The sequence below is a fragment of the Balaenoptera musculus genome, chromosome 8 (genome assembly GCF_009873245.2).
Source record: "Balaenoptera musculus isolate JJ_BM4_2016_0621 chromosome 8, mBalMus1.pri.v3, whole genome shotgun sequence".
NCBI lineage: Eukaryota > Metazoa > Chordata > Mammalia > Artiodactyla > Balaenopteridae > Balaenoptera > Balaenoptera musculus.
Window position 1 is genome coordinate 101,118,676 of NC_045792.1, and position 26,449 is coordinate 101,145,124.

Below are 26,449 nucleotides of genomic sequence, written 5' to 3' on the forward strand. Positions count from 1 at the left end.
GCCGAGCCCCGGCCTCGGCCCCGCCCGCGCTTGCGAAGGGCAAGGCTAAAATAACCCAGCACACTCGACACAAAATACAATATCACTCTTTATCTTAAAAAGTAGGGAGGATCCTGGGGTTAAGTACACAAAGCACCTAAGTCCTTCGGGTAGTTTAGTGTCAGTTCTACAAAGTAAGCTTTGGCTTCCTGGCACCAGGGAGGCTCAATCTTCCCGAAGTCTTCCAGAAGGCAGGTGAGGAGAGGGATCCAGCAGCACCCCCTCCTCGGTCACAGTCACAGGGTGGCCTTGGGGCCGGAGAGGAGACATCACTACATCCAAGGGTTATTTACAGGGATCTTCTGGGGCTTGACTACGGGTCACTTTATGAACGCCACTTCTGGGATCTCGCCTTTGGCCTTAGAAAAAAATAAAAGGTCAGTAGAGCCAGGTGGCCCATGCCCGTGTCCCAAGCCTACTTGACCCTCTTGAAGGCCTGGAAATCTCTTTTCGCCACCTATTCCCAAATCTTACCTTGAGATGAGTAAAGGCCTGGGCAGATCTGGTGTAGTCCCAGTTGTTGTCCTGAAGGCACCTGGAGTAGGGCAGGAACAGGCACCCCATGAGAACCAAAACGCAGTCACCCTGATCACTAAATGCCACTTCAACATCCACTCTATGGAAACACTCACCAACAGTTACATACATTCTTGCACTCTTTATACAAAGGAAAAATTAGTAAAAATCCATCTATCAATGGTCTTTTGAATACAAAGAAATATTAAATAGCTATCTATTTCTATTAAATAGCTAACAGAAATGAGACTAAGGTGAGTTTTATACTAACAGGGAAAGATGTTCATGGGATAAGTAAAGTAAGTTGCAGAACAGTATAAAAGAGGGACTTCATTTTGACTTTAAATGTTATGCTAATGTATGCATAGAGAAAATGTTTTTATGGACCATCTTTTTTTTTTTTTAAGTAATAAAAAAAGTTCTGGTTTAAAAATTTTAGGGGCACTCATTATTCACCACCAGCCCTACCCCAGTTTACCCTTATTCCTTCCTACACATGCCCAGTACTCACTTCTGGGACCACTCAAGGTTCATGCCAGACTGGGTGGAGAATGCCTGCAGCATCTCCTGCTGCTCCGGGGAGAGGGTGGGCACTGGGCTGGAAGACGGCGTGGGTGCAGGCATGGCAAAGGCCCTCCGGGTCTCATCGGGGCCGGCATTCCGCACAAACAGCTCATCGTTTACGATGCACAACCTTGGGGACAAAAAGCACCTGAGACGGCTGGACAGACAGACAGGTGACCTCATCCTCCCAACATCATTCCTATTCTCACTTGACACTCAGATCCTTTCAATACCCACGGGGTCCCTTTATCATTTCCTCCCTTTCCCATGGACTCCATGTATGGGATTATCTACCAAACACACGAGAATTATACATTCTCCCCCAACCCTCATTTATCTTCACAACAGACTTAGGAAGTGAATATTGTTAGACCACTTTTCAAATGAGGAAACTTGCCCTTAGCTAGAAGTGGTGGAGCCAGGATGAAAACCCCAGACAGCTGGACTCCAGAGCCAAGCTCGTCACCACTATGTGACCCTCCTCTGATCCCCCCCTGCCTTTCTGAATGTCTGAATATACCCAGAGGACCGACTCTACCCTCCCCAATTTTCACAGTGGTGGCCATGGATTGGGACTGGGACCCCATACGGTAAGTCAAACACTCACCCTGAATTGCTGGCAGGAACAGCGACGAACGTCCGGGTAAAGGCTCGCAAAGAGTCCCGAGATTTTCCATCCACTGCAATGATACCAATGGTGACAACCTGTCAGAGTCACTCATGTTTTATGTTTTCAAACAGCTTCTCAAAAATCATGGTCTTATTTGATACAAAGAACCCTAAGTGGGCCAGACAGGGCTGATTATGTGTGCACAGGGGAGCACAGTGGGGAGGAGTATCAGAGGTCAGGGAGGACACTAATAATAACAACACTGTCATCCCACTAGTGGAGTGTGTGTGTGCCAGGCCCTGTGTCAAGCATTTTATACATCACTTCATTTACTCCCCACAACACTATGAGATGGCTATTACTAACCCCCTTCCTTTCACAAATAAAGACTCAGGCTCAGAGGTAATGTAAATTGCCCACAGACACAGAGGACCAAAGTTGGGATGGAAGCTCAGACCTGCCTGACTCCAAAGTCTGTGTCCTTCTAATCCTCAGGCTTTTCCCATATCCCAGACAGGAAAAGACAGGTGGAGAGGGTAGGCTTGGGGGGCAGAATGAGAGAAGGAGGTCAGGGAAGAAGAGAGAAGAGAAGGTAGCTGGGAAGCTAAGAGTGCCGAGAACGACTGGCTGGGAAAGGGGCCACTCTGCAAACTCGGGGCCCCAAAGATCCCCACCTTCTTTGAAGACTCCATTGACAGAAAAACACAGCAGCGTGCTCTGAAAGAGAAGCAGCAGCATCAGGTACCCCGTCGGCTCCCAGCCGAAGCCTGCGTCCTCCCTGCCTCTTCACTGCCCCCTCCCCAATTCCACGCTTCTGCCAAGGAAGACACAGGTGCTTACTGTCTGGGCGCTTATGTCTACCACGAAGGAATTGACGTCATGCTGAGTTTTGGGCAGCTCATTGAGGAAGGCCACGACGTTGAGACGTGTGTGCTTCAGCAGCCGGAACCGCAGGGCTGTGGGAGGAGGCGCAGCCAAGGTGAGCAGCTGCCACACTCTGAGCCCAGACTGATTCCTCCCCATCCCCTTCTCCCAACCTGTTCTGCTCACGTCACACACTTACTAGGGTCTTTAAGCTTCTTCACATTCCTACTATCCTTGAAGTACTCCGCTAAGTTGCTTCTGGGGGGAACAAGAGAAAAAGGAGGCGGTGGTCAGAGCGGTGTGGTTGCTGCACGTGCTGGCCTGTCTTTGCTGAGCAACTCTGGTCCTGGGCAGGTTCTGGAGGTGACACTCACCGGGCAGGGTTCTGGGGGGTGAAAGGAATACTCAGGGAGCAGCAGGCCCCATCGTGGTAGGCATCCAGGAGCCGCTGCCGGTCCCCGGAGTCATATATCGCATAGTACCTATGAGGAAAACAAAAGGGAAAGTCTGAGCTCCACAGTCTGGAGCCACACAGGGACCGACAGCTCCCGAGAGTGAGCTGTGCTGGGGCTGGCCCACCTCTCCCCAGCCTGAGGGGACCTGAGACACTTACTGCTGCAAGAAGTGCAGGACCAGATTCTTCAGGGTCTCTGTTCCAAAGTAGCTTCCCTGGAATCAAAGAGATATTAGGACCACGTAACCAGGACTCTCCTCCCAACGTGAGCGCTAACTCTGTGCCCCCAGCCGCGCCCCCCTCCACTCACCTTGCAGGGCGGTAACACTGTAGGGGCTTCAACGTCAAAGGCAATCGGTGGGGGTAACTCATGGCCGTCCTACAAAAAGGAAGTCACAGCCGACGATATAAACCAGACAGAAAAGGCTGGATGAGCACTCAGATGGGAGAACTAAGAGCGAGGGGTCACAGGTCAAGTGTAAAAGAGAAATGGCAAGGGTTCATGAATCCTGATAGATGCAACTTTTGTCTACAGGTGTTTTTCTGGGAAGAATGATTATATTTTCAGCGACTGTGAAGCTGGGGAGATCCCAGCTGGGAGAAGGATGTCAGATCTCATTGTTCTACCAGCCCTTCAACCCTCCCTCAAAGGTCCTCAATAAAATGGCTTGATTCCCCCTACCCCGCCACCAGGGAAAAAAAAAAAAAAAAAAGGATTAGAGACTTTGTCAGATTCTCAAAGGGCTCTATGTCCCCAGATTAGTGATCATACAAACATGTTAGGCAAGACTTTGAGGGTGCGAGATGCTATGCTCCTCAGAAGAGAATGAAAAAAGTTAGGTACTTACCAGGCGTAATAATTTGGGAAATCGCTCTCGAACGGCGCTGTCAAGAACGGGACAGAAGTGAGTGATGTTTCAGAGCCACCGTGCCTCCTGGGCTGCTCTAGGGGCAAATACACCAATGCCCGAGGGACAGCCCATCCCATCCTCCTTGTCCTCACTCTTTCCTGGCCTCTGAGCTCCAGGAAAAACGGCCCCAACTCCCCACCTCTGCTGGGGCACCCAGAAATGACTGCCTCGGAGGACGACTCTCTCCTCTCTGCCTGCCTCTGAGTGCGCCACTGGAGCAGCACTCCCAGCCCAGGCTTTAAGCCAGGACCTCCTTTCCCTCCCTGTCCCCCTTACCTTCCACCTACTCACCTGTGCAGCCCCCAGGAGGAGGGAATGGGGTGGGAGCCCAGGGCTCCGCTGCCTCAACAGGTATCCATCACTTCTGCCAGGTCTGGCCGTGGCCAAGACCAGAACACACCACAGAAATGGCACAGGATGTTGGGGCAGGGAGATGAGCAAGGCAGGGCTCAGGAGGAGATGAGGCCAAGGAAGAAGAGAGGGGACGAAAAGGAGAAGAGAGAGAAAAGGTAGGAGAGGAAGGAGCAAAGGAGAGCTGGGGGAGATACTGGCGAGGAGAGAGAAAAAGGAAAGAGAAAGCAAAGAAGAAGCGAAAGCACTACACGGCAAGAGTCATTTAGAAAGAAGAGGGAGAACAAAGGGAAGAAGGCACCTGACACAGCCCTTTCTTTCAGCTCCCTCTTCCCTGTGATCCAAGGAGGAAATGGGAAACAAATCCTTGCTGTGGCGAGAGGGCAGCTGCTATTGGCCAGGTCTCTGTCTGCCACCTGGGTTCCGATCTGAGCTGGGCGTGGGAAGCGAAGCAGCCATGGGGGCAGGAGACCTCCCTCAGAAGGGGTGAGGGTTCAGGCCCCTGCAAAGTTGGGGGGGGTGAGGGTCTGTGCCCCACCTCTGTTGGCCCCCAAGTTCTCTCCTGATGGCCCCTCTGCGACTGTGCCTGTCTTAGGTTGTTCCTTCCCTGAGGAATCTTACCCGTCTCTGGCTAACCAGCCATCCTCCGGGGCCAAGCAGGGTGATGTGAGGTGTGCGAGTGAGCGAGGGGCAGCGCCCCCAGAGAGGGTCAGTTCTCTGTCTCCTTGGTAGCCTATGCCCCCGTGGCCTCCACGCCCAGCACCTGCCTTGGGATTCCCTCGCCAACTGGCGGGGCCCCGGCTCTGGTCACATGTCTTAGGGAACCCAGGTTTCTCCTCCAGGGAAGGCCCAGCTTACAGCATTGGGCAAGAGAGACCGATTGCATGGCACCAGCCACCAGGAGGCCTCAACCTCAGCGTGGGCAGGAAAGCCCAGGCAATAGCCTTGGGCAAGGAGATTGTGAGAAGAGAGCCCCTCTTGGCAAAAGGGCAAGAGGGGCCGTTGCAGGACAGAGGAAGGAAGAACTTCCATCAGCAGGAAGTCCCAGGGAGGGAGGGCTTTCTCTGCCCAGGGATACCAGGCTCTTGGCTCAAAGCAACTCAATGTATGGGGCATAATATACAAGATGACCCCTAGTCATGGTAAAAAAGGGACATGCTCTTCTTGAAACAAAAGGGTAGGGGGAGTGTAGAAAAGGCTGTGTTCAGGAAGGGAGGAGAAAGGCCACAGAACCAGCAAACAGGCAGACAGGTGAGAAGAAAGGAAAGGCGGCCTGGGGCAAAGCTGGGTGTCACGGACAGACAAAAGGGAGGAGCACATGATCCTCCCCAAGGACAGGTGGTTCCAGCTCAGGGCTGCACATCTCCTGCAGACGGGCACTGGTCAGGGTGCATCAGCTCAGCCTCCCAGGGGGTGAAGGTCCCCAGGAGGGGAGACAGAGGTTAACACTGACCTGATGTAGGTGGACTGGTCTCGAAAGGTATCACACAGGGTGTTTCCTTCAAGCCACAGCTCTTCTAGCTTCAGCCCTTTTATCTTGTCCAACTCCCGCTCAGACTTCAGCTGCAAAGGATGGGGAGAAAAGGCGGGAAAGACATGCTGGTAAAGGGAGCCAACTAGATTCCTCCCACCCCCAAGCCCCACCTCACCCCTTAAATGCCCTCCCTCACCTCTTGCTGCCACCAGGCAAGCTCTCTCCACCCTCTGCCTACCCCATCCAAAACACAAACAGGCTCTCAATCTCACCTCATTTCCAGAAAGATTGAGGATCTTTAGATTGGGTGCTTTCTGCACAATGCTGGACAAGTCATCTAGCCTGTACAGCTTGTTATTGCTCAAGTTTAAGGACAACAGCTGTGGGGAGAGAAGAATTTAGAGGGAGCACCAGCAGCAAGGGAATTTGAAACAAACCTGCCTCCCAACCCCATCCTATCTATCTGTCTATCCCACCCTGCTTCCTCCCACCTAGTGGGACAAAGGCCTCACCTCAGGGATGTTCTCTTCAATGATTCGCAGGGTGGCTGCCATACAGCTTCTACGATTCAGGACAACATCAATGTTCTGCGCCACCAAATCTTCAGGAAGGAAAGGGAAGTCTGAGAGGGCTTGCCCAGGCCAGCGTTCCCACCAAACCAGCCTCAAACGTTCGCTGCCTGACAGATCGCCCTCTGCCTCCACCAATCTAAGAATTGCTGCTATCAGCTGTACCTGGGTCTGAACGGAGGCCCTTGAGGTCAAGTGCTTGTTGGGAGCCATCGTATCGTTTGCTCATGATCAGCTACAGAGGAAGACAAAGGATTCAGCGGTCACTGGAGTTGCGTGTGGGCGTGGGGGGAGGGTGAGAACTGGCAGGACGCGGGTGGAAGCACCCATCCCTTGAGGCTGCTTCACCTTTAGCTGCTCTACTTGTTCTGGCTTCAGTTCATTCTGCACAGTATGGGGTGGAGGAGAGGAGTTGATGATGATAGATATCTGCAGGGGAGACACGCATGGGCACGGTGAACTCCAGGGAGGCCTAAGCCCCAGGACCAAGACCCAGTCCACGCCCTGAGCACCAATCCCCACCCCCAACCAAGCCAGGCCCTTCACACACACCCTGCGGTTCTCCCGATCCAAAATCTTATAGTTGACAGCCTTCAATGCAGAGGCAGTACTGGCATCCTCAACAAAAAACTGGGCCCGTGTGTTTTCATAGTGAAACTGCAAGAAGAGAAAACAACAGCATTGGACTTGAGAGCCCAGAGCACCCCCGTGCAGCTGGTACCTCCACCCGCTCCTTGGTCCCCAGCCACACACTTGGGCCTTCTCTTACCTCAATGGGAGTGAAAGGGACACTGCACTTGCTCTGAATCATGCTCAGGAGCCATGACTTGTCGTATTTCCTGCCATAAGGAATCTAGATGAGAGAAAGAGAAGAAAAGGGAACAGCACGTAACTAATACTGAACAGCAGACCCACTCTAGTTCTCCTTTCGTATCATCTGCCAAGCTCTAAAAGACTTTCTGAAGAAACGGTCACTTAAAGGTTTTCTGGAGGGACTTCTCTGGTGGTCCAGTGGTTAAGACTCCTCGCTCCCACTGCTGGGGGCCCAGGTTCGATCTCTGGTCAGGGAACTAGATCCCGCATGCCACATCTAAGACCCGGTGCAACCAAATAAATATTAAAAAAAAAAGCTTTCTGGGAATTCCGTGGTGGTCTGGGTTCAATCCCTGGTGGGGGAACTAAGAAGATCCCACAAGCTGCGCGGTGTGGCCAAAAAAAAGGTTTTCTACTCAAGCCAAACACGAACTCCTTAACCTCCTTTCTGTCCATTTATACTTACTATTCCTCAAAAGATTCAAATTGTTTGATTCTAAAAGTTCCAAGACATCATTTATAACCTGCCTGCCCCTGAGAGAACTCAAGGGACCCCCAGCTCCACACTCGGCTTGAGTCAGATGGCGACATGTGGAGAGGTCACTCCACCTCCCAACCGCAGTTACCACACTTCCCTTTAGATGGCCTCCCCACCCTACCTGTCCCCTTCTCCTTTTCTGAACCTGCTCTTAGGTGTCCTAAGATATTGATTCTTAGAAGAAAGAATGGTTACCTGATTGTGGAGTTAACAGCTGAGAACACTGATTTTTTAATGTGAAAAGTAAACACCTTAACTCTGAGCCCAGCCCCCTAGCTCCCCTGCACCATGTACTTTCCAAGATACTCACTGTAATCTTAAACCAGTTCTTTGAGGTCCCATCCTGGCTGGTGCCAGCCCCTCCCCTCTCTGGAGCAGCTCGATCTCTCCGCAGAGGCACAGTAACATGAATTCGAGACCGCTCGTGCCAACTCTCACCCCGACGGTTGGGTCGTGCAGCATAGGGGTTGCTGTGGGGAGGGAGAGAATAAAACACTCACAAAGGTTAGGAATGTCTTCTCAAAGACCTTCCTGCACTGTTACCAGGACCACAACTAAGACTGCTCAACCATTAAGCGGGTCCTGGCATTTCTCTCTCTCTCAGGTGGGAAGAGAAATGACATGGACAGTAAGAGGGCTACATAAATGAGGGGGTCGATAAATTCAAACCAGATCAATTGGTTACTTACTATCGTACTCGGGGAACATCCTGGGCATCACTCATCGCCACATCTCTGTCATCTTCCTCCAGGCGGGAACACCGAACGACAGGACCTCCTCTTCCAGACCTCCGGTTCCCCTCACCATACTTCCACCGGAAAGGGCCCCGGCCTTTCTTTCTTCTTTGAGGGAAACTAACTCGGTCATCGTGCTCTGGGGTTGGGAACAGAACATAAATGAGAAAACACATCACGCCACACTATCAGATAAGCTACACAATCACTACAGAGACCACCTCCGTGCAAACTCTTCTGCCTGTCCAGGGAAGGAACCCTCTCCGTGGGATGGCAGCATCAGGGGAAAATGACTGGAAAACTGTGTAAAGTCTTTAGAAAAATGAAGCAGAAACTGGAACTACAGAAAGGAGAAGCAGAATGTGGAAGTGCGAGTGTCCCAAGTTGAACTGGATACAACTCAGAGCCCCTAAAACTCACCTGAAGTCTGCTTTTCTCAGCCTCCCAAATCTACTTAACCCCACTCAAAATTTTTTTTTTAATTATTTATTTATTTATTTATTTTTGGTTGTGTTGGGTCTTCGTTTCTGTGCGAGGGCTTTCTCTAGTTGCGGCGAGTGGGGGCCACTCTTCATCGCGGTGCACAGGCCTCTCACTATCGCAGCCTCTCTTGTTGCGGAGCACATGCTCCAGATGCGCAGACTCAGTAATTGTGGCTCAAGGGCCTAACTGCTCCGTGGCATGTGGGATCCTCCCAGACCAGGGCTCGAACCCGTGTCCCCTGCATTGGCAGGCAGATTCTCAACCACTGCGCCACCAGGGAAGCCCCAAAATTTTTTTTAACTTCTAATTTTATATTGGAGTATAGTTGATTAACAATGTTGTGTTAGTTTCAGGTGTACAACAAAGTAATTCAGTTATACATATAAATGTTATCTACTCCTTTTCAAATTCTTTTCCCAATTAGGTTGTTAGAAAATACTGAGCAGAGTTCCCTGTGCTATACAGTTGGTCCTTGTTGGTTATCCATTTTTTTTTTTTTAAATGAAGCTGCTATAAACATCCGTGTGCATGTCCCTGTTTTTTTTTTTTTTTTTAATTAATTTATTTATTTATTTTTGGCTGTGTTGGGTCTTCGTTTCTGTGTGAGGGCTTTCTCCAGTTGTGGCGAGGGGGGGCCACTCCTCATCGCGGTGCGCGGGCCTCTCACTGTCGCGGCCTCTCGTTGCGGAGCACAGGCTCCAGACGCGCAGGCTCATTAGCTGTGGCTCACGGGCCCAGTTACTCCGCGGCATGTGGGATCTTCCCAGACCAGGGCTCGAACCCGTGTCCCCTGCATTGGCAGGCAGACTCTTACCACTGCGCCACCAGGGAAGCCCTGGTTATCCATTTTAAATAGAGCAGTGTGTATACATCAATCCCAAACTCCCTAACTATCCCTGCCCCCCACCCTTCCCCCCTAGTAACCATAAGTTCATTCCCTAAGTCTACCCTCACTGAAAATTTGATCAGTGACCTCTCACATCTTGGAAAGCCAATCACAATAATTACATCAGCACTCAGTAAACAATACTTCTTTTGCCTATATAGCACAGACATCAGTTACAAATATGACCAATTTAAGGGCTTCTTTTAAGTCTTGTTCTCTCTTCAAAAAACTAAAAATAGAGCTACCATATGATCCAGCAATTCCACTCCTGGTTATACATCTGGAAAAAACAAAAAATACTAACTCAAAAAGATACATGCATAAATTAGGAGGTTGGGATTAACATATACACACTACTATATATAAAACAGATAATCAACAAGGACCTACCATATAGCACAGGAAACTCTACTCAAAACTCTGTAATAACCTATATGGGAAAAGAATCTATATGTATAACTAAATCACTTTGCTGTACACCTGAAACTAACACAACATTGTAAATCAACTATATGTTAATGTAAAATAAAAATTTAAAAAAAAAGGAAAACATCAAAACTAAGAAAAAGGGAAGAATACATATAAGCTTCACTTGTTTTTTTTTTAATCTTTTAATTTTTATTGGAGTTTAATTGCTTTACAATGCTGTGTTAGTTTCTACTGTACAGCAAAGTGAATCAGCTATATGTATACATATATCCCCTCTTTTTTGGATTTCCTTCCCATTTAGGTAACCACAGAGCACTGAGTAGAGTTCCCTGTGTTATATACCATATGAGCTTCACTTGTGTTCAGGGGGGAAAAATAAAGATACATGCATCCCAATGTTCACAGCAGCACTATTTACAGTGGCCAAGATATGGAAGCAACCCAAGTGTCCATCAAGAGACTAATGGATAAAGTAGATGTGGTATATATATACACAACGGAATACTACTCAGTCATAAAAAAGAATGAAATCTTGCCACTGCAACACCATGAATGGACTTGGAGGGTATTATGCTTAGTGAAATAAGTCAGACAGAAAAAGACTATTATTGTATGATAGCACCTACATGTGGAATCTAAAAAATAAAACAAACATATTCAGCAAAACAGAAACAGTCTCACAGATACGGATAACAAACTAGTGGTTACCACTGGGGAGATGGAAGTGGGGAGGGGCAAGATAAGGTTATGGGATTAAGAGATACAAACTACTAAATATACAATGGATAAGCAACAAGGATATATTGTACAGCATGGGCAGTGACAGCCATTGCTTTGTAATAACTTTTAATGGAATCAAATTTATCAAATACTGAATCACTATGTCATACACCTGAAACTAACATAATATTGTAAATCAACCTTACTAAAAAAACTAAATAAATAAAATTCTTGTTCTTAAACTGCCACTCTGAAGTGAATGTGGAAGTGTGAGTGACCCAAGTGTAACTGGACACAACTCAGACTCCCTGAAAGTCACCTGAGATCAGCTGTCAGCCCACCCAAATCTACTTAATCCCAAGGTGACCTCTCTCACATCTCAGAAAACCAATCACAATGATTACATTAGCTTCCAGTAAACAATACCTCTATTGCCTATACAGTACAAACATCAGTTACAAATATGACCAATTTAAGAGCTTCTTTTGAACGTTTTATTCTCAAACTGCCACTCTGAAGTTTAGGGAGTGAGCTCTTTGTTTCCTTGGTCAGAAATGCCTCTTAACTCAGGAGACAACTCCTAAATTCAGGTTCTAGTTGCAGCTAGGGTGCTTCACCAAGGGTCCTCAAATGTTCTCCAGGAATATGATCCTCTGAATCCTGGTGGGTAGGAATGGCTTCTTAAAAAAGACGCATGATTCCCCAAAAAGGTCTGTCTAATGAGTAGTACTCTGCAAACAATGAACCTCAAGAAATGACCCTAGGGAAAAAATAATAAATGATAGCGCAGCTAACGTTCATTGAGGGCCTTCTCCAATGCCAGGCACTATGCTCCAGGCACTTGACACGAACAATCTCGTTTTAACGCACACACGGAGACAAACTCAGGAGGTAGGTACTGTTTCTATCCTCATTAAAGGGGTGGAAAACCAGGCCTAAGTGTTCAACTCACTCAAGATTGGCAAGGCCAACTCAGGATTGAAACCTCGGCTGTCGTGTGCTCTTAACCACTACTCTGGACTAAAACCCAATGTAGTGTTCGGACTAGAACATCGAGTTAGTGTGTAGGTCTAAAATACTAAGCCAAAGCCGCAGCGGGGTTGGGGGGAGGGGGCAAGACCGACTGGACGCGCGGTAGAAAATAGGGCACTGGCAGCCCAAGAGCAGGGCACCGACTCACATTAAAGAGTCTGGTAGCCAAACTGAACTGACAGGTATCAACCACCCACAAAGTTCAAAGGAATCTCGTCACCCCGCTGCCGAGCCACCGGCTTCGAGCCGCAGGTGCTCGCAACGCCAGGATTCCGGAGTTAACAAGCCGGGCACCCACCCTCAAGTTCAGCCAGGCCCCCGGGCTGCCTCGCCCCGGGCCCGCGCCGCGCAGTGCCGCTCACCGCGGACGCCGGGCCCCTCGCGGCCTCACGCCCCGGCGCTGCGGCCTAGGCCGGCGCTGCCCAGCTGAGCCCAGATCGTCCCCTCCCCAACCCAAGCGCCGGCACTGACCATTGTACGACTTCCCCTCGTCCGCCATGGCACACCAAGAAAGGGAGGGCTCTGTCGCGGGCCGCGACACAGCTTAACGTCCGAACGCCCAGGCGTTCCAGGCCGAAGTGCTCCTACGCCGGGTGCCACTGCATTTATGCGGCGAGAGCGTCACACGCCGCCGACGTCCTACAATAATAGGCGGAGCCGCTGGGAGATGCGTGTGCGCATCCGACGAGCCGACGCGCCGGGGGCGGGACTTAGCGCTGCACGCCCAGCCCAGCACCTGAGCTCTCGAAGCCCAGAGTTACCACGAGTTCGCCCCGCCCCCTACTTTCATCCGTCCGCCGCTAGACCAGCACCTCAAAGGTAGGCTCTCCAGCAGAGAGCTGGGCGCTACAGCCCAGAATTCCAAGAGGAACAGGGAAGAGGAGCCACAAGAAGGGCTGCGGAGGAATGGGAGACCAGGGCCTTGGAGAGGGAGTGACCGCTCCTAGACCCCTACGGGGATCCAGCCAGGGCTTAAGTCTCAGCTCAGGCCAGCCCTTTGCCATCTGCATATCTATGCCTCGCTTTCCCCGCCTATAAAAAGAAATAGAAAACTAGAAGGTAAGCTCCAAGAGAACAGGGACTTGACTAATTCATGGCTTTTTTTCTCCAGCACCTGGCTCAGTACCATACCTAGCACGTAGCGAGAACTCAACAAATATTTATGAAATAAGCTTCCTATCTATGCGTTCCCCCAAGAAGAGTTGCAGAGTCAAATGAGAAAAACTGCATTTGTCAGGCTTTGGTTGTCTTCACAGACCGCCCTACCCACCACCGATGTGCTGTGCTAAACCCACATCGTGGGTCAACTGGGCAGTGAAGATGCAACCAAGACCACCCCCTGAACACAGGCCAAGGGGAGAGGAAATATTAAAACACCAGGCCTAGGAAAGACCTGGGCTCTCCTAGACAAATCCCCCCCAAAGTGCTATGGCCAGCCCAGTGTATGGTGATTGTCCTCGCTATAGCTTGAGCTTCCTTTGGGTGTGTGAAATGGGGGAAATCCGGTGACCTCGGCATGATGTGGTCGTGGGTCCTGCTCAGGACTGACAAGCATATTGACCTCCCTGGAGGGTAGGTGTTCCAGGCAGGTCTCTACTTCATTCTCCTGTGACTGGCTTGGATTTGGTGAGGGGCTTCGAGGGGACCACGAGCCTCAGCTGAAGCTGCGAACAAACACTTCTCTTCACCTTTCACTCCTGGCAGCAGGCATAACTCCTGCTTCATCCAGCCCAAGGAAAACGTGGGGCCAGCTGGTTGGAGGATGCAGATGAAACAGGTCCAAGTACTTCTGGAGATGGTCCTGGAAGTTGCCACCGATCAGAGACCCACTCTGGGATCCTGCTCCCCCCTTTGAAGGGAAGTTTCCATGCTAATTAAGTGCTGCTGCACTTGGTTATCCCCTGCTGGAGACAGCTGTGTGCATGGAGCCCAAAGCCTGGCCCCTTGGGGCCATCAGCCCAACCCTTTCAGTTGTAACATTGGGCAGTGGGCTCACTCCACTTGCTGCCTAGGCCTTTTGACGCTCCCACCCAAAAATGACGACATGGCTAGTGAGGCTGACAGTCTTGTAATTGGGAGAAAACAGGCTGCAGCACATTTGGCAGATTGAGAGTCACCTGCAGCCAAAGTTGGGGTTATGCAGGCAGCCGAGGGGCTCAGGGCCCCCTGCCTCACATGGTGAAGAGAGGAAGAAGAGGTCAAATTCTAACCCAGATGGGAAAGTTGGTCCCTGGACCAGTTTCACTTCCTCTCCTCACTCTCAGGAAGGTGGGGGAGGACATCACCTCCCCTTGCTGCCAAAGTTTCTTTTGCGACAGGCTGGGTAGGGTTTATAAAAATCTCCTAGTGGAGACAACCTGCGCGTTGAGCCCCCCAGTTGGCCTCTGCTCCCTTCCAGCCACTTCACAGCAGAGTCCAAATCCAGAACCGTGTGTGTTTCATGGGCTGGAGGGTGGTGAGGGGAGGACAGGGTGGCCAGAGGCAAGGAGTGGGGGATTGGGGGCAGTGGCCATTCTTAGCAGTTCGAAGGAAACAGGGCCTTTCTCCCAAGCACCCTGCATAGGCTCAGTGGCAGCTCTGGCCACCTGCCCTCCCTGGAGGGTTCCAAACCCCCATGGAGTGCCTCAGAGTGGAGAGGGTTCAGGCAAGGAAGACCACAAAGATGATGAAGAAGACAATGAGGATGAGGAAGATTTTGACCATAAGCCACCGGTTGGAGGTGACCGACTGGAAGTACTTGAGGATCTCTGAGTGGGCGGCCTCAACATCCAGCTGGGCTCCCAGCACGTTCTCGTCGATCCTGGGGATAGGGCCAGGAGGAGGGGAAAGAGAATGACACTGGATTAAAAAGAATGCTGTTGAAGTGTATTCTCTGCATGTATATATATTTGTATTGATATATAGAAAAAGCTCTGGAAGGGTAATATAAACAAGTCTTGGCTGTGGTTTGAAAATCAACTCTGCAACTTATTAGCTTATGACCCTAAGCCAGTCATTTAACCTCAAGTCTCATTTTCCTCAACTGCAAAGGAAGGAAAAATGAGGATAACACAAATCGTAAGTTTGTTGTCAGTCTTAAATGAGTTATATAAAGTGCCCAACCCATACTAAGAGGATCCAAAATGTTAGTTATATTTTTTTGCTCATTGGTATTTACTGATTTTTGTCTAATAAACAGTATTGCATTTGTAAAAAGGGGGATAAGTTCACAGACCATTATGGTAAGGAAACCCTGGTTCTGAGTGAGACAGGAAGAAAAAGTTGATGATATGGACAGGAAGTCAAGGGATAAGAAAAGCCCTATATTAGGAGAACATGTCTCTCAGGATATAGAGAAGTTCTCAGAACAATGGCAATCTCTTGAGACACTGCTGAGGAAAATCAAACATATCCCAGCTAATCTGAATATGCAGTCCTAAAAACCAAATATAAACCCTGATCTTCGCAGGGAGTCGCTGGGAGCAGGCACCTGTGGGAGCTGTGAGGTCAGAGAAGTTGGTGGAGCCTGGTAATCAAGTAGGTAAGTGAGAGGAAAGGCTGGGCCAGTGGCTGCAAGCCCAAGGTCCTGGTAAGGTGGTCAGGAGGACGGCGAGCTAATCTCTGTCCAAATACACGAGCCTGGATTGTACATGACTCCCTGTTTATGTCAGGGAGGCTAATTGAAGTATCAGGTTTCCTAGCTTTTGGCTATAATTACATTTCTCAGTGTGGATGCGTTTGTCATCTCATACCCAATTAAGCTCATGCATATTGGCAATTATAATGGCTTTGCTTAACAAAAATGGGAAAACAATGAATGCAATCTGGCATATAAAAGATTTTAAATGGGAGTCTGTGAATGAAATCTAATACAAGGAAAGAAATTACTATTATTCTATAGTAATTTTAAGACAGAAAACTTTAAGGAAGAATGTCAGCTAATAAATGTAGAAGGAATGAGCAAATTAGAAAATTACCATTTTGCAACACACACTCTCACAAACGAATCAGGCAAGGACCATCAGGGGGCTAAGGAGCTGGAAATTTCACAGGGACTCAAAGCATCACTCCACAGATGACTCAGTCTGATGGTCACCACCTTGAACAAGTGGCCAAACTTGGTATCACCAATAAAAGAGATAACCTCATCAAGTGCCTACTGATATGATCATCTTCGTAGCCGGCCAAATACATGGAACTTAAATTTAATCATAGGGAAAACAGTGGACAAATAAACATGTAGGACCTCGTACAAGAGACACTGGCCTCTTCAAAAATAAGTATCACACACACACAAAAACCAAAAGCAGACTAAAGAGACACAACAATCAAATGAAATGTGTGAATGTTGCCTGAATCTTAAATTGAAGGAAAAAAGCTAAAAACTTTTTTTTTAGAACAGTTGGGGAAATTTGAGTATGGACTGAGTACTGGATTGTGTTGGAGAATTGTTCATTTTCTTAGGCTTGATAATGGTATTGTGGCTGCTCAGGAGAATACCTATTTTTGGCAGATGCTTGCTGAAGTATCTGGGGATAAAATGTCATGATGTTTGCACCTACTTTTAAATGATTCAGAAAAAAAAAAAGGTGAGAGGAAGCAAATGTGATAAAATGTCAACAGTTGGTGAATCCAGGTGAAAGGAATATAGGTGTTCCTTATGCTATCCTCCCAACTTTTCTATAGTTTGAAAATTTTTAATTTACAAGCTGGAGGTAAAAGGAAAATGACTGAGTAACACTAGATCAGCAGTTTTTCTACCTTAGAAAAAAATAAGAATCACCTGTTGAGCGTCTCAAAAACGCAAATTCTTTTTCTTTTTTTTTTTCTGCCAAGCCAAGTGACTTGTGGGATCTTAATTCCCCAACCAGGGGTCGAACCTGAGCCCACAGCAGTGAAAGCGTGGAGTCCTAACCACGGGACCGCGAGGGAATTCCCTGGCGGTCCAGTGGTTAAGACTCAGAGTTTTCACTGCTGTGAGCCGGGGTTTGATCCCTGGTTGGGGAACTAAGATCCCACATACCACAAGGAGTGGGCAGAAAAAAAAAAAAAGCAAATTCTTAGGTCTCACATTCAGAGATTCTAGGGTGGGGCCCAGAAAACTACATACTGAGAACTTTGGACTAAATCAGTGGTTTCTCAAGAGGGTGCTCAAATCCAGATCCACTGGCATTTGCAGGAAGCAAACACAAGAATATCTGAGTCTACTTTAAAAATATCATCCTTTCAAAATTTCAGTTTCTTTTTCATATCATTGCCCACAAATTTTCTCTCCTTTGTTATTTCCCTTTTATGTTTCAATCTACTGCCAGATTGCTTCTGAGCCACTCAACTGAAGTTGCTGGCACTGATCCAATTAATCCAAGCCCCCTGATCCAAGTAATGCTTGAGGATCCTTAATTCACACTTCCTTTCTCAGGGGCACCAAGAAATAACGACCCCTTTCTCCCTAAAATTCTTTCCACCTCAGCTTCACATCTCTTTGCTTTTTTCTCTCATCTCCCTAAAACTTCCTCCTCAGTCTCTTGGACAGATTCTTCCCTTCACCACATATGCCTGGAATCCATGGGGAGCTGTCCTGTCCTTATTCTCACTTTGCCCATTGTCCCTGGGTAGTCTCATCTACCTCCATGGTTTCACCAAGAAGCTGCTGACTCCCAAGTCCTTATCTCTAGCTTAGCCCTCTCTTCTAAGCATTTAGACCATGAATCTCATGCCTCTCAGCTGTCCCAGAAAAAACCTCATTCTCCTCACCCAGCACCAGTCTGCGGCCTCTTGCGTTCTCTCCCTATCCCCACATCCAGGAGGACTAGCTCACAGGAGCAACGACAAATGTTTGCTAAACCAATGAACAAATGAGTACTAACACCGAAAAATACTTATGACACTTTTTCAAGGAAGACTAGAATGTAAAGTTGTATACATACTATAACTCTAACCTTTTTTAAAAAATAAAAGGCTTTCAGTTTTGTTTTCCGTTTGTTTGTGGGGTTTTTTTGTTTGTTTTTTGTTTCTTTTTGGCCTCGCTGCGTGGCATGCAGGATTTTAGTTCCCTGTCCAGGGACGGAACCCATGCCCCCTGCAGCGGAAGTGCAGAGTCCTAACCACTGGACCGCCAGGGAATTCCCTAACTCTATTTAAAACACATATGCAGGGGCTTCCCTGGTGGCGCAGTGGTTAACTATCCACCTGCCAATGCAGGGGACACGGGTTCAAGCCCTGGTCAGGGAAGATCCCACATGCCACGGAGCAACTAAACCCGTGAGCCACAACTGCTGAGCCTGTGCTCTAGAGCCCGCGAGCCACAACTACTGGAGCCTGTGCACCTAGAGCCCGTGTTCCGCAGCAAGAGAAGCCACCGCAATGAGAAGCCCGTGCACCACAACAAAGAGTAGCCCCCGCTCGCCGCAACTAGAGGAAGCCCACACGCAGCAACAAAGACCCAACGCAGCCAAAAAAATAAATAATAATAATAAATAAATTCTTAAAAAAAACACATATGCATTGGGGAAAGAACACAAAGCTTTTATTGATACAAATCTGTTTCTTTGAATCTATAATATTCTAATATTCAAAATACACTGTAGGGCTTCCCTGGTGGCGCCGTGGTTGAGAGTCTGCCTGCCAATGCAGGGGACACGGGTTCGAGCCCTGGTCCGGGAAGATCCCACATGCCGCAGAGCAACTAAGCCCATGCGCCACAACTACTGAGCCTGTGCTCTAGACCCCACGAGCCACAACCACTGAGCCAGCGTGCCACAGCTACTGAAGCCCATGCACCTACAGCCCATGCTCCACAACAAGAGAAGCCACCACGATGAGAAGCCCACGCACCGCAATGAAGAGTAGCCCCCGCTTGCTGCAACTAGAGTGCGCACAGCAACAAAGACCCAATGCAACCAAAAAACAAAAACAAAAACATTGTAGCCTGAGAAGCTCCAGTGTTTATGGCCTAACTCAGCAATTCAACTGAATTCCCTAGGTCTCAGTTGAACCAGATAAGAATCAGTCAATTCTCCTGGTTCTAGGATCAAGACTGCTGTCTTCACAGTGCTGTTAAATTGCCCATTTAAATATGTGAGGCTGCTTAATGCATTGGTGTTGGGAAACCTGCTTTATACAAATGCAGGTGTTCACGCAGTTTCACTCGATCAACAACCAAGAGTACAAGCGCTCTGCTTGCTAGGTGCTGTGGGGAATAAAGAACATCCAGGCCTGGACACTGCCTGAAGGCATCAGAGCAAGTGGGCGGGAATGTGTGAACCTGTGGATTCCTCAAAACTCCCACACCTCCTCTCCTTGATTCTCTCCACTAATGGCCTTTCTTCTTACCGAACTGAGAACATAGAAGTAGTCTGAAGAATTGGGCAAGGTAAAAAAAACAGGTTCCTGGCCTCACACTTGGAGATTCTGATTCCACAGATGTGAGTGCAGTGGACTGCCAGGAACCTTCATTTTTTTTTTTTTTTTCCAGGAGAAAATATATTTTAAAATTAGGTATAGCTGATTTAAGATACTATAGTAATTTCAGGTATAAAACATGGTGATTCAAAATTTTTATAGATTATACTCCATTTAAAGTTATTATAAAATTTTGGCTATATTCCCTGTGCTGTAAAATATTTATATTCTTGTAGCTTATTTATTTTATATACAGTTTTTATCTCTTAAACCCTTCCCCCATCTTGTCCCTCTCCCTTCCCTCTCCCCATCAGTAACCACTAGTTTGTTCTCTATATCTGTGAATTTGTTTCTGTTTTGCTATATTCATTCATTTTTTTCTTTCCATTTTTTTAATTGATGTATTGTTGATTTACAATATTATATGTTTTAGATGTACAACATAGTGATTCACAATTTTTAAAAGTTATACTCCAATTAGTTATTATAAAATATTGTCTATATTGTCTGAACTGTACAATATATCCTTGTAGCCTATTTTATACACAGTAGTCTGTACCTCTTAATCCCCCACCCGCATGTTGCCCCTCCCCCTTCACTCTCCCCACTGGTAACCACTAGTTTGTTCTTTATATCTGAGTCTGTCTCTTTTTTGTCTCTTTCAGTAGTTTGTCTTATTTTTTAGATTCCACATATAAGTGATATCATACACTATTTGTCTTTGACTTATTTCACTAAGCATAATACACTCCAAGCCTATTCACTGTTGCAAGAGTTGCTGCAAATGGCAAGATTTCATTCTTTTTATGGCTGAGCAGTATTCCATTGTATACATACACTACATCTTCTTTATCCATTCACCTGTTGATGGACACCTAGGATGTTTCCGTATCTTGGCTATTCTAAATAGTGGTGCTGTGAACACTGGGGTGAATGTATCTTTTCAAATTAGTGTTTTCGTTTTCTTTGGATATATACCCAGGAGTGGAGTGGAACTGCTGGACCATATGGTCGTTCTAATGTTTTTACTTTTTTGAGGAACCTCCATACTGTTTCCCACAGTAGCTGCACCAATTTACATTCCCACCAACAGTGCACAAGGGTTCCCTTTTCTCCATATCCTTACCACCATTTGTTATTTGTGGTCTTTTTGATGATAGCCAGTCTGACAGGTGTGAGATGGTATCTTATTGTGGTTTTGACTTGCATGTCTCTAATGATTAACAATGTTGAGCATCTTTTCATGTGCCTGTTGGCCATCTGTATGTCTTCTTTGGAAAAAAGTCTATTCAGGTCTTCTGCCTTTTCTTTTTTTTTTGGCTGTGCTGTTCGGCTTACAGGATGCCAGTTCCCTGACCAGGGATCGAACCTGTGCCTCCTGAATTGGGAGCACAGAGTCTTAACCACTGGACCTCCAGGGAAGTCCCTCTACTCATTTTTTGATCGGGTTGTTTGATTTTTTGATGTTGAGTTGTATGAGCTGTTTATACATTTTGTAAATTAACCCATCAGTCATATCATTTGCAAATATCTTCTATTTTGGTAAGCTATCTTTCTGTTTTGTCAGTGGTTTCCTTTGCTGTGCAAAACCTTGATTCGGTCCCAGTTGTTTATTTTTGGTTTTGTTTCCTTTGCTTTAGGAGATGGATGCAAAAAATATTGCTATGATTTATGTCAAAGAGTGTTCTGCCTGTGTTTTCTTCTAGGAATTTTATGGTTTCTGGTCTCACATTTCGGGTCTTTAATCCACTTTGAGTTTACTTTTTTTTTTTTTTTTGATGCACCATGTGGCTTGTGGGATCTTAGTTCCCTGACCCGGGCCCCTGGCAGTGGAAGCGCAGAGTCCTAACCACTGGACCGCCAGGGAATTCCCACACTTTGAGTTTACTTTTTTTTAAATTTTTTTTTTTTTTAAATTTTTTTAATTTATTTATTTATTTATGGCTGTGTTGGGTCTTCGTTTCTGCACGAGGGCTTTCTCCAGTTGCGGAGAGCGGGGGCTACTCTTCATCGTGGTGCGCGGGCCTCTCACTATCGCGGCCTCTCTTGTTGTGGAGCACAGGCTCCAGATGCGCAGGCTCAGTAATTGTGGCTCACGGGCCTAGTTGCTCCGCGGCATGTGGGATCCTCCCAGACCAGGGCTCGAACCCGTGTCCCCTGCATCGTCAGGCAGATTCTCAACCACTGCGCCACCAGGGAAGCCCCCGAGTTTACTTTTGTATATGGTGTGAGAAAATGCTCCAATTTCATTCTTTTACGTGTAACTGTCTGGTTTTCCCAGCATCACTTACTGAAGAGACTGTCTCTTCCCTACTGTATATTGATGCTTCCTGTGTCATAGATTAATTGACCATAAGTGCGTGGGTTTATTTCTGGGCTCTCTATTCTGTTTCATTGATGTGTCTGTTTCTGTTTCAGTACCACAGTGTTTTGATGACTGTAGCTTTGGTACAGTCTGAAGACAAGGAGCATGACACCTCAAGCTCTGTTCTTCTTTCTCAAAATTGTTTTGGATGTTGCAAGTCTTTTGTGTCTCCACAAAAGACTAAATGCCATTACTTCACAGGTGAATTCTATCAAACATTTAGAGAAGAGCTAACACCCATCCCTCTCAAACTCGTCCAAAAAACTGCAGAGGAAGGAACACTCCCAAACTCATTCTATGAGGCCACCATCAGCCTGATACCAAAACCAGACAAAGATACTACAAAAAAAGAAAATTACAGACCAATATCACTGATGAATATAGATGCAAAAAGCCTCAACAAAATACTAGCAAACAGAATCCAACAACACATTAAAAGGATCATACACCATGATCAAGTGGGATTTATCCCAGGGATGCAAGGATTCTTCAATACACGCAAATCAATCAATGTGATACACCATATTAACAAATTGAAGAATAGAAACCATATGATCATCTCAACAGATGCAGAAAAAGCTTCTGACAAAATTCAACACCCATTTATGATAAAAACTCTCCAGAAAGTAGGCATAGAGGGAACCTACCTCAACATAATAAAGGCTATATATGACAAACCCACAGCAAACATCATTCTCAATGGTGAAAAACTGAAAGCACTTCCTCTAAGATCAGGAACAAGACAAGGATGTCCACTCTCACCACTGTTATTCAACATAGTTTTGGAAGTCCTAGCCACGGCAATCAGAGAAGAAAAAGAAATAAAAGGAATACGAATTGGAAAAGAACAAGTAAAACTGTCACTGTTTGCAGATGACATGATACTATACATAGAGGATCCTAGAGATGCCACCAGAAAACTACTAGAGCTCATCAATGAACTTAGTAAAGTTTCAGGATACAAAATTAATGCACAGAAATCTCTTGCATTCCTATACACTAATGATGAAAAACCTGAAAGAGAAATTAAGGAAACACTCCCATTTACCATTGCAGCAAAAAGAATAAAATATCTAGGAATAAACCTACCTAGGGAGACAGAAGACCTGTATGCAGAAAACTATGACACTGATGAAAGAAATTAAAGATGATACCAACAGATGGAGAGATATGCCATGTTCTTGGATTGGAAGAATCAATATTGTGAAAATGACTATACTACCCAAAGCAACCTACAGATTCAGTGCAATCCCTATCAAATTACCAATGGCATTTTTTACGGAACTACAACAAAAAATCTTAAAATTTGTATGGAGACACAAAAGACCCCGAATAGCCAAAGCAGTCTTGAGGGAGAAAAATGGAGCTGGAGGAATAGTCTGATTCCTGACTTCAGACTATCATACAAGCTACAGTAATCAAGACAATATGGTACTGGCACAAAAACAGAAACACAGATCAATGGAACAAGATAGAAAGCCCAGAGATAAACCCATGCACCTGTGGTCAACTATCTATGACAAAGGAGGCATGGATATACAATGGAGAAAAGACAGTCTCTTCAATAAGTGGTGCTGGGAAAACTGGACAGCTACATATAAAAGAATGAAATTAGAACACTCCCTAACACCATACACAAAAATAAACTCAAAATGGATTAGAGACCTAAATGTAAAACTGGACACTATAAAACTCTTAGAGGAAAACATAGGAAGAACACTCTTTGACATAAGTCACAGCAAGATCTTTTTTGATCCACCTCATAGAGTAATGAAAATAAAAACAAAAATAAACAAATGGGACCTAATGAAATTTCAAAGCTTTTGCACAGCAAAGGAAACCATAAACAAGACGAAAAGAGAACCCTCAGAATGGGAGAAAATATTTGCAAACGAATCAATGGACAAAGGATTAATCTCCAAAATATACAAACAGCTCATGCAGCTCAACATTAAAAAGCAAACAACCCAATCCAAAAATGGGCAGAAGGCCTACATAAACATTTCTCCAAAGAAGACATACAGATGGCCAAGAAGCACATGAAAGGCTGCTCAACATCACTAATTATTAGAGAAATACAAATCAAAACTACAATGAGGTATCACCTCATACCAGTTAGAATGGGCATCATAAGAAAATCTACAAACAACAAATGCTGGAGAGGGTGTGGAGAAAAGGGAACCCTCTTGCACTGTTGGTGGGAATGTAAATTGATACAGCCACTATGGAGAACAGTATGGAGGTTCCTTAAAAAACTAAAAATAGAACTACCATATGATCCAGCAACCCCACTACTGGGCCTATACCCAGAGAAAACCATAATTCAAAAAGACACATGCACCCCAATGTTCATTGCAGCACTATTTACAATAGCCAGGTCATGGAAGCAACCTAAATGCCCACCGACAGACGAATGGATAAAGAAGATGTGGTACATATATACAATGGAATATTACTCAGCCATAAAAAGGAACGAAATTGGGTCATTTGTTGAGACGTGGATGGATCTAGAGACTGTCATACATAGTGAAGTAAGTCAGAAACAGAAAAACAAATATTGTATATTAATGCATATATGTGGAACCTAGAAAAATGGTACAGATGAACCAGTTTGCAGGGCAGAAATTGAGACACAGATGTAGAGAACAAACGTATGGACACCAAGGGGGGAAAACGGTGGGGGGGTGGGGGGGGTGGGGTGATGAATTGGGAGATTGGGATTGACATGTATACACTGATGTGTATAAAATTGATGACTAATAAGAACCTGCTGTATAAAAAAATAAATAAAATTAAAATAAAAAAAAGACTAAATGCCATTAGTATTTTATAGGGATTGCACTGAATCTGTAGATTGCCTTGGGTAGTATGGTCATTTTAATAATATTAATTCTTCCAATCCAAGAACATGGAATTTTGTTCCATCTGTTTGTGTCCTCTTCAATTTCTTTCATCAGTGTCTTATAGTTTTCCAAGTACAGGTCTTTTACTGCCTTAGATTTATTCCTATTCTTTTTGATGCGATTGTAAATGAGTTTCCTTAATTTCTCTTTCTGATAGTTTGTTGTTGGTGTATAGAAATTCAACAGATTTCTGTGTATTAATTTTGTATCCTGCAACTTTACTGAATTTATTGATGAGCTCTAGTAGCTTTCTGGTGGCATCTTCAGGGTTTTCTATGTATCATGTCGTTTGCAGTGACAGTTTTACTTCTTCCTTTACAATCTGGATTCATTTCTTTTTCTTCTGATTGCTGTGGATACAACTTCCAATACTATGCTGAATAAAAGTGGTGAGAGTGGGCATCCTTGTTCCTGATCTCGAGGATATGCTTTCAGCTTTCCACTGAGTATGATGTTAGCTGTGGGCTTATCATATATGGCCTTTATTATGTTGAGGCATGTTCCGCCCACTTTGTGAAGAGTTTTTATCATACATGGATGTTGAATTTTGTCAAAAGCTTTATCTGCACCTATTGAAATGCTCTATAATTTTTATTCTTCAGTTTGTTAATGTGGTATATCACACTGATTTGTGGACTGAAACATCCTTGCATCCCTGGAATAAGCTCCCACTTGATCATGGTGTGTATTTGTAATGTATTGTTGGATTCAGTCTGCTAATATTTTGTTGAGGATTTTTGTATTTATGTTCATCAGTGATATTGGCCTGTAATTTTATTTTCTGTGATATCTTTGGTTTGGTATCAGGGTGATGCTGGCTTCGTAGAATGAGTTTAGGATCACTCCTTCCTCCACAATTTTTTGGAATAGTTTGAGGATAGGTGTTAACTCTTCTCTAAACATTTGGTAGAATTCACCTGTGAAGTGATCTGGTCCTGGACTTTTGTTGGAAGTTTTTTAAAATTACTGATTCACTACTGGTAATTGGTCTGTTCATATTTTCTATTTCTTCCTAATTCATCTTGGGAGATTATACGTTTCTAGGAATTTGTTCTCTGCTTCTGGGTTGTCCATTTTATTGGCATATAGTTTTCATAGTAATCTCTTTTGATCCTTTGTATTTCTGTAGTATCAGTTGTAACTTCTCCTTTTTCTGATTTTATTGTCTTAGGCCCTCTCTCTTTTCTTCTTTATAAGTTTGGCTAAAGGTTTATCAATCTTGTTTATCTCTTCTTACTTTCATTGATCTTTTCTATTTTTTTTTTAGTCTCTATTTCATTTATTTCTTCCCTAATCTTTATTACTTCTTTCCTCTACTAACTTTGGGTTTGTTCTTCGTTTTCTAGTTCCTTTAGGTGTAAGGGTAGGTTGTTTGAGATTTTTATTTCCTGAGGCAGGCTTCTATTGCTATAAACTTCCCTCTTAGAACTGCTGTTGCTGCATCCCACAGATTTTGGATTATTGTTTTCATTTTGTCTCCAGATAATTTTTATTTCTCCTTTCATTTCTTCAGTGATCCATTGGTTGTTTAGCAGCATATTGTTCAGCCTTCATTTGTTAGTTTTTTTTGCATTTTCTTCTTGTAGTTGATTTCTACTCTCATAGCATTGTGGTTGGAAAAGACGCTTGATATGATTTCAGTTTTCTTAAACTTACTAACACTTGGTTTGTGGCCTAGCGTGTAATATATCCTGGAGAATGTTCCATATGCACTTGAAAAGAATTTGTATTCTGCTGCTTTTGGAGGAATGTTCTCTATATAAACCCATTTGGTCTAATGTGTCACTTAAGGCCAGTGTTTCCTTATTGACTTC

At 45.6% G+C, this 26,449-nt stretch overlaps 2 protein-coding genes across 6 annotated transcripts in view; both read right to left on the minus strand.

Moving 5' to 3' along the window:
• Positions 1-75: 75 nt before the first annotated feature.
• On the minus strand, positions 76-13,800 carry NXF1 (nuclear RNA export factor 1). 3 transcript variants are annotated; one of them, XM_036860089.1, is made up of 21 exons: positions 13,676-13,800; positions 8,393-8,576; positions 8,014-8,173; positions 7,122-7,205; positions 6,905-7,009; positions 6,701-6,781; positions 6,518-6,587; positions 6,296-6,384; positions 6,056-6,163; positions 5,763-5,872; positions 3,896-3,932; positions 3,358-3,426; positions 3,207-3,262; positions 2,968-3,075; positions 2,793-2,851; positions 2,570-2,685; positions 2,404-2,446; positions 1,727-1,799; positions 1,067-1,249; positions 514-574; positions 76-398 (listed from the first exon to the last, which is right to left on the minus strand). In XM_036860089.1, the coding sequence occupies exons 1-21, from the start codon at positions 13,710-13,712 to the stop codon at positions 360-362; spliced, it is 1,872 nt and encodes a 623-aa protein (XP_036715984.1). In that variant the 5' UTR covers positions 13,713-13,800; the 3' UTR covers positions 76-359. The 3 variants fall into 3 exon arrangements, with proteins under 3 accessions (XP_036715984.1, XP_036715985.1, XP_036715986.1); XM_036860090.1 differs by lacking the exon at positions 13,676-13,800 and adding an exon at positions 12,459-12,623; XM_036860091.1 differs by lacking the exons at positions 76-398; positions 514-574; positions 2,404-2,446 and having other exon boundaries at positions 1,112-1,249.
• Positions 76-26,449, minus strand: part of STX5 (syntaxin 5) — a 41,692-nt gene continuing 15,318 nt past the window's right edge. For all 3 annotated transcript variants that reach the window (XM_036860094.1, XM_036860092.1, XM_036860093.1), the window contains 20 exons: positions 13,676-14,787; positions 12,459-12,626; positions 8,393-8,576; positions 8,014-8,173; positions 7,122-7,205; positions 6,905-7,009; positions 6,518-6,781; positions 6,296-6,384; positions 6,056-6,163; positions 3,896-5,872; positions 3,358-3,426; positions 3,207-3,262; positions 2,968-3,075; positions 2,793-2,851; positions 2,570-2,685; positions 2,404-2,446; positions 1,727-1,799; positions 1,067-1,249; positions 514-574; positions 76-398 (listed from right to left, as the gene is read on the minus strand). In XM_036860094.1, coding sequence (XP_036715989.1) covers positions 14,628-14,787 — 160 coding nt within the window. In that variant the 3' untranslated portion in view covers positions 76-398; positions 514-574; positions 1,067-1,249; ... (15 more) ...; positions 12,459-12,626; positions 13,676-14,627. The remainder of the gene's footprint in view (positions 399-513; positions 575-1,066; positions 1,250-1,726; positions 1,800-2,403; positions 2,447-2,569; positions 2,686-2,792; positions 2,852-2,967; positions 3,076-3,206; positions 3,263-3,357; positions 3,427-3,895; positions 5,873-6,055; positions 6,164-6,295; positions 6,385-6,517; positions 6,782-6,904; positions 7,010-7,121; positions 7,206-8,013; positions 8,174-8,392; positions 8,577-12,458; positions 12,627-13,675; positions 14,788-26,449) is intronic.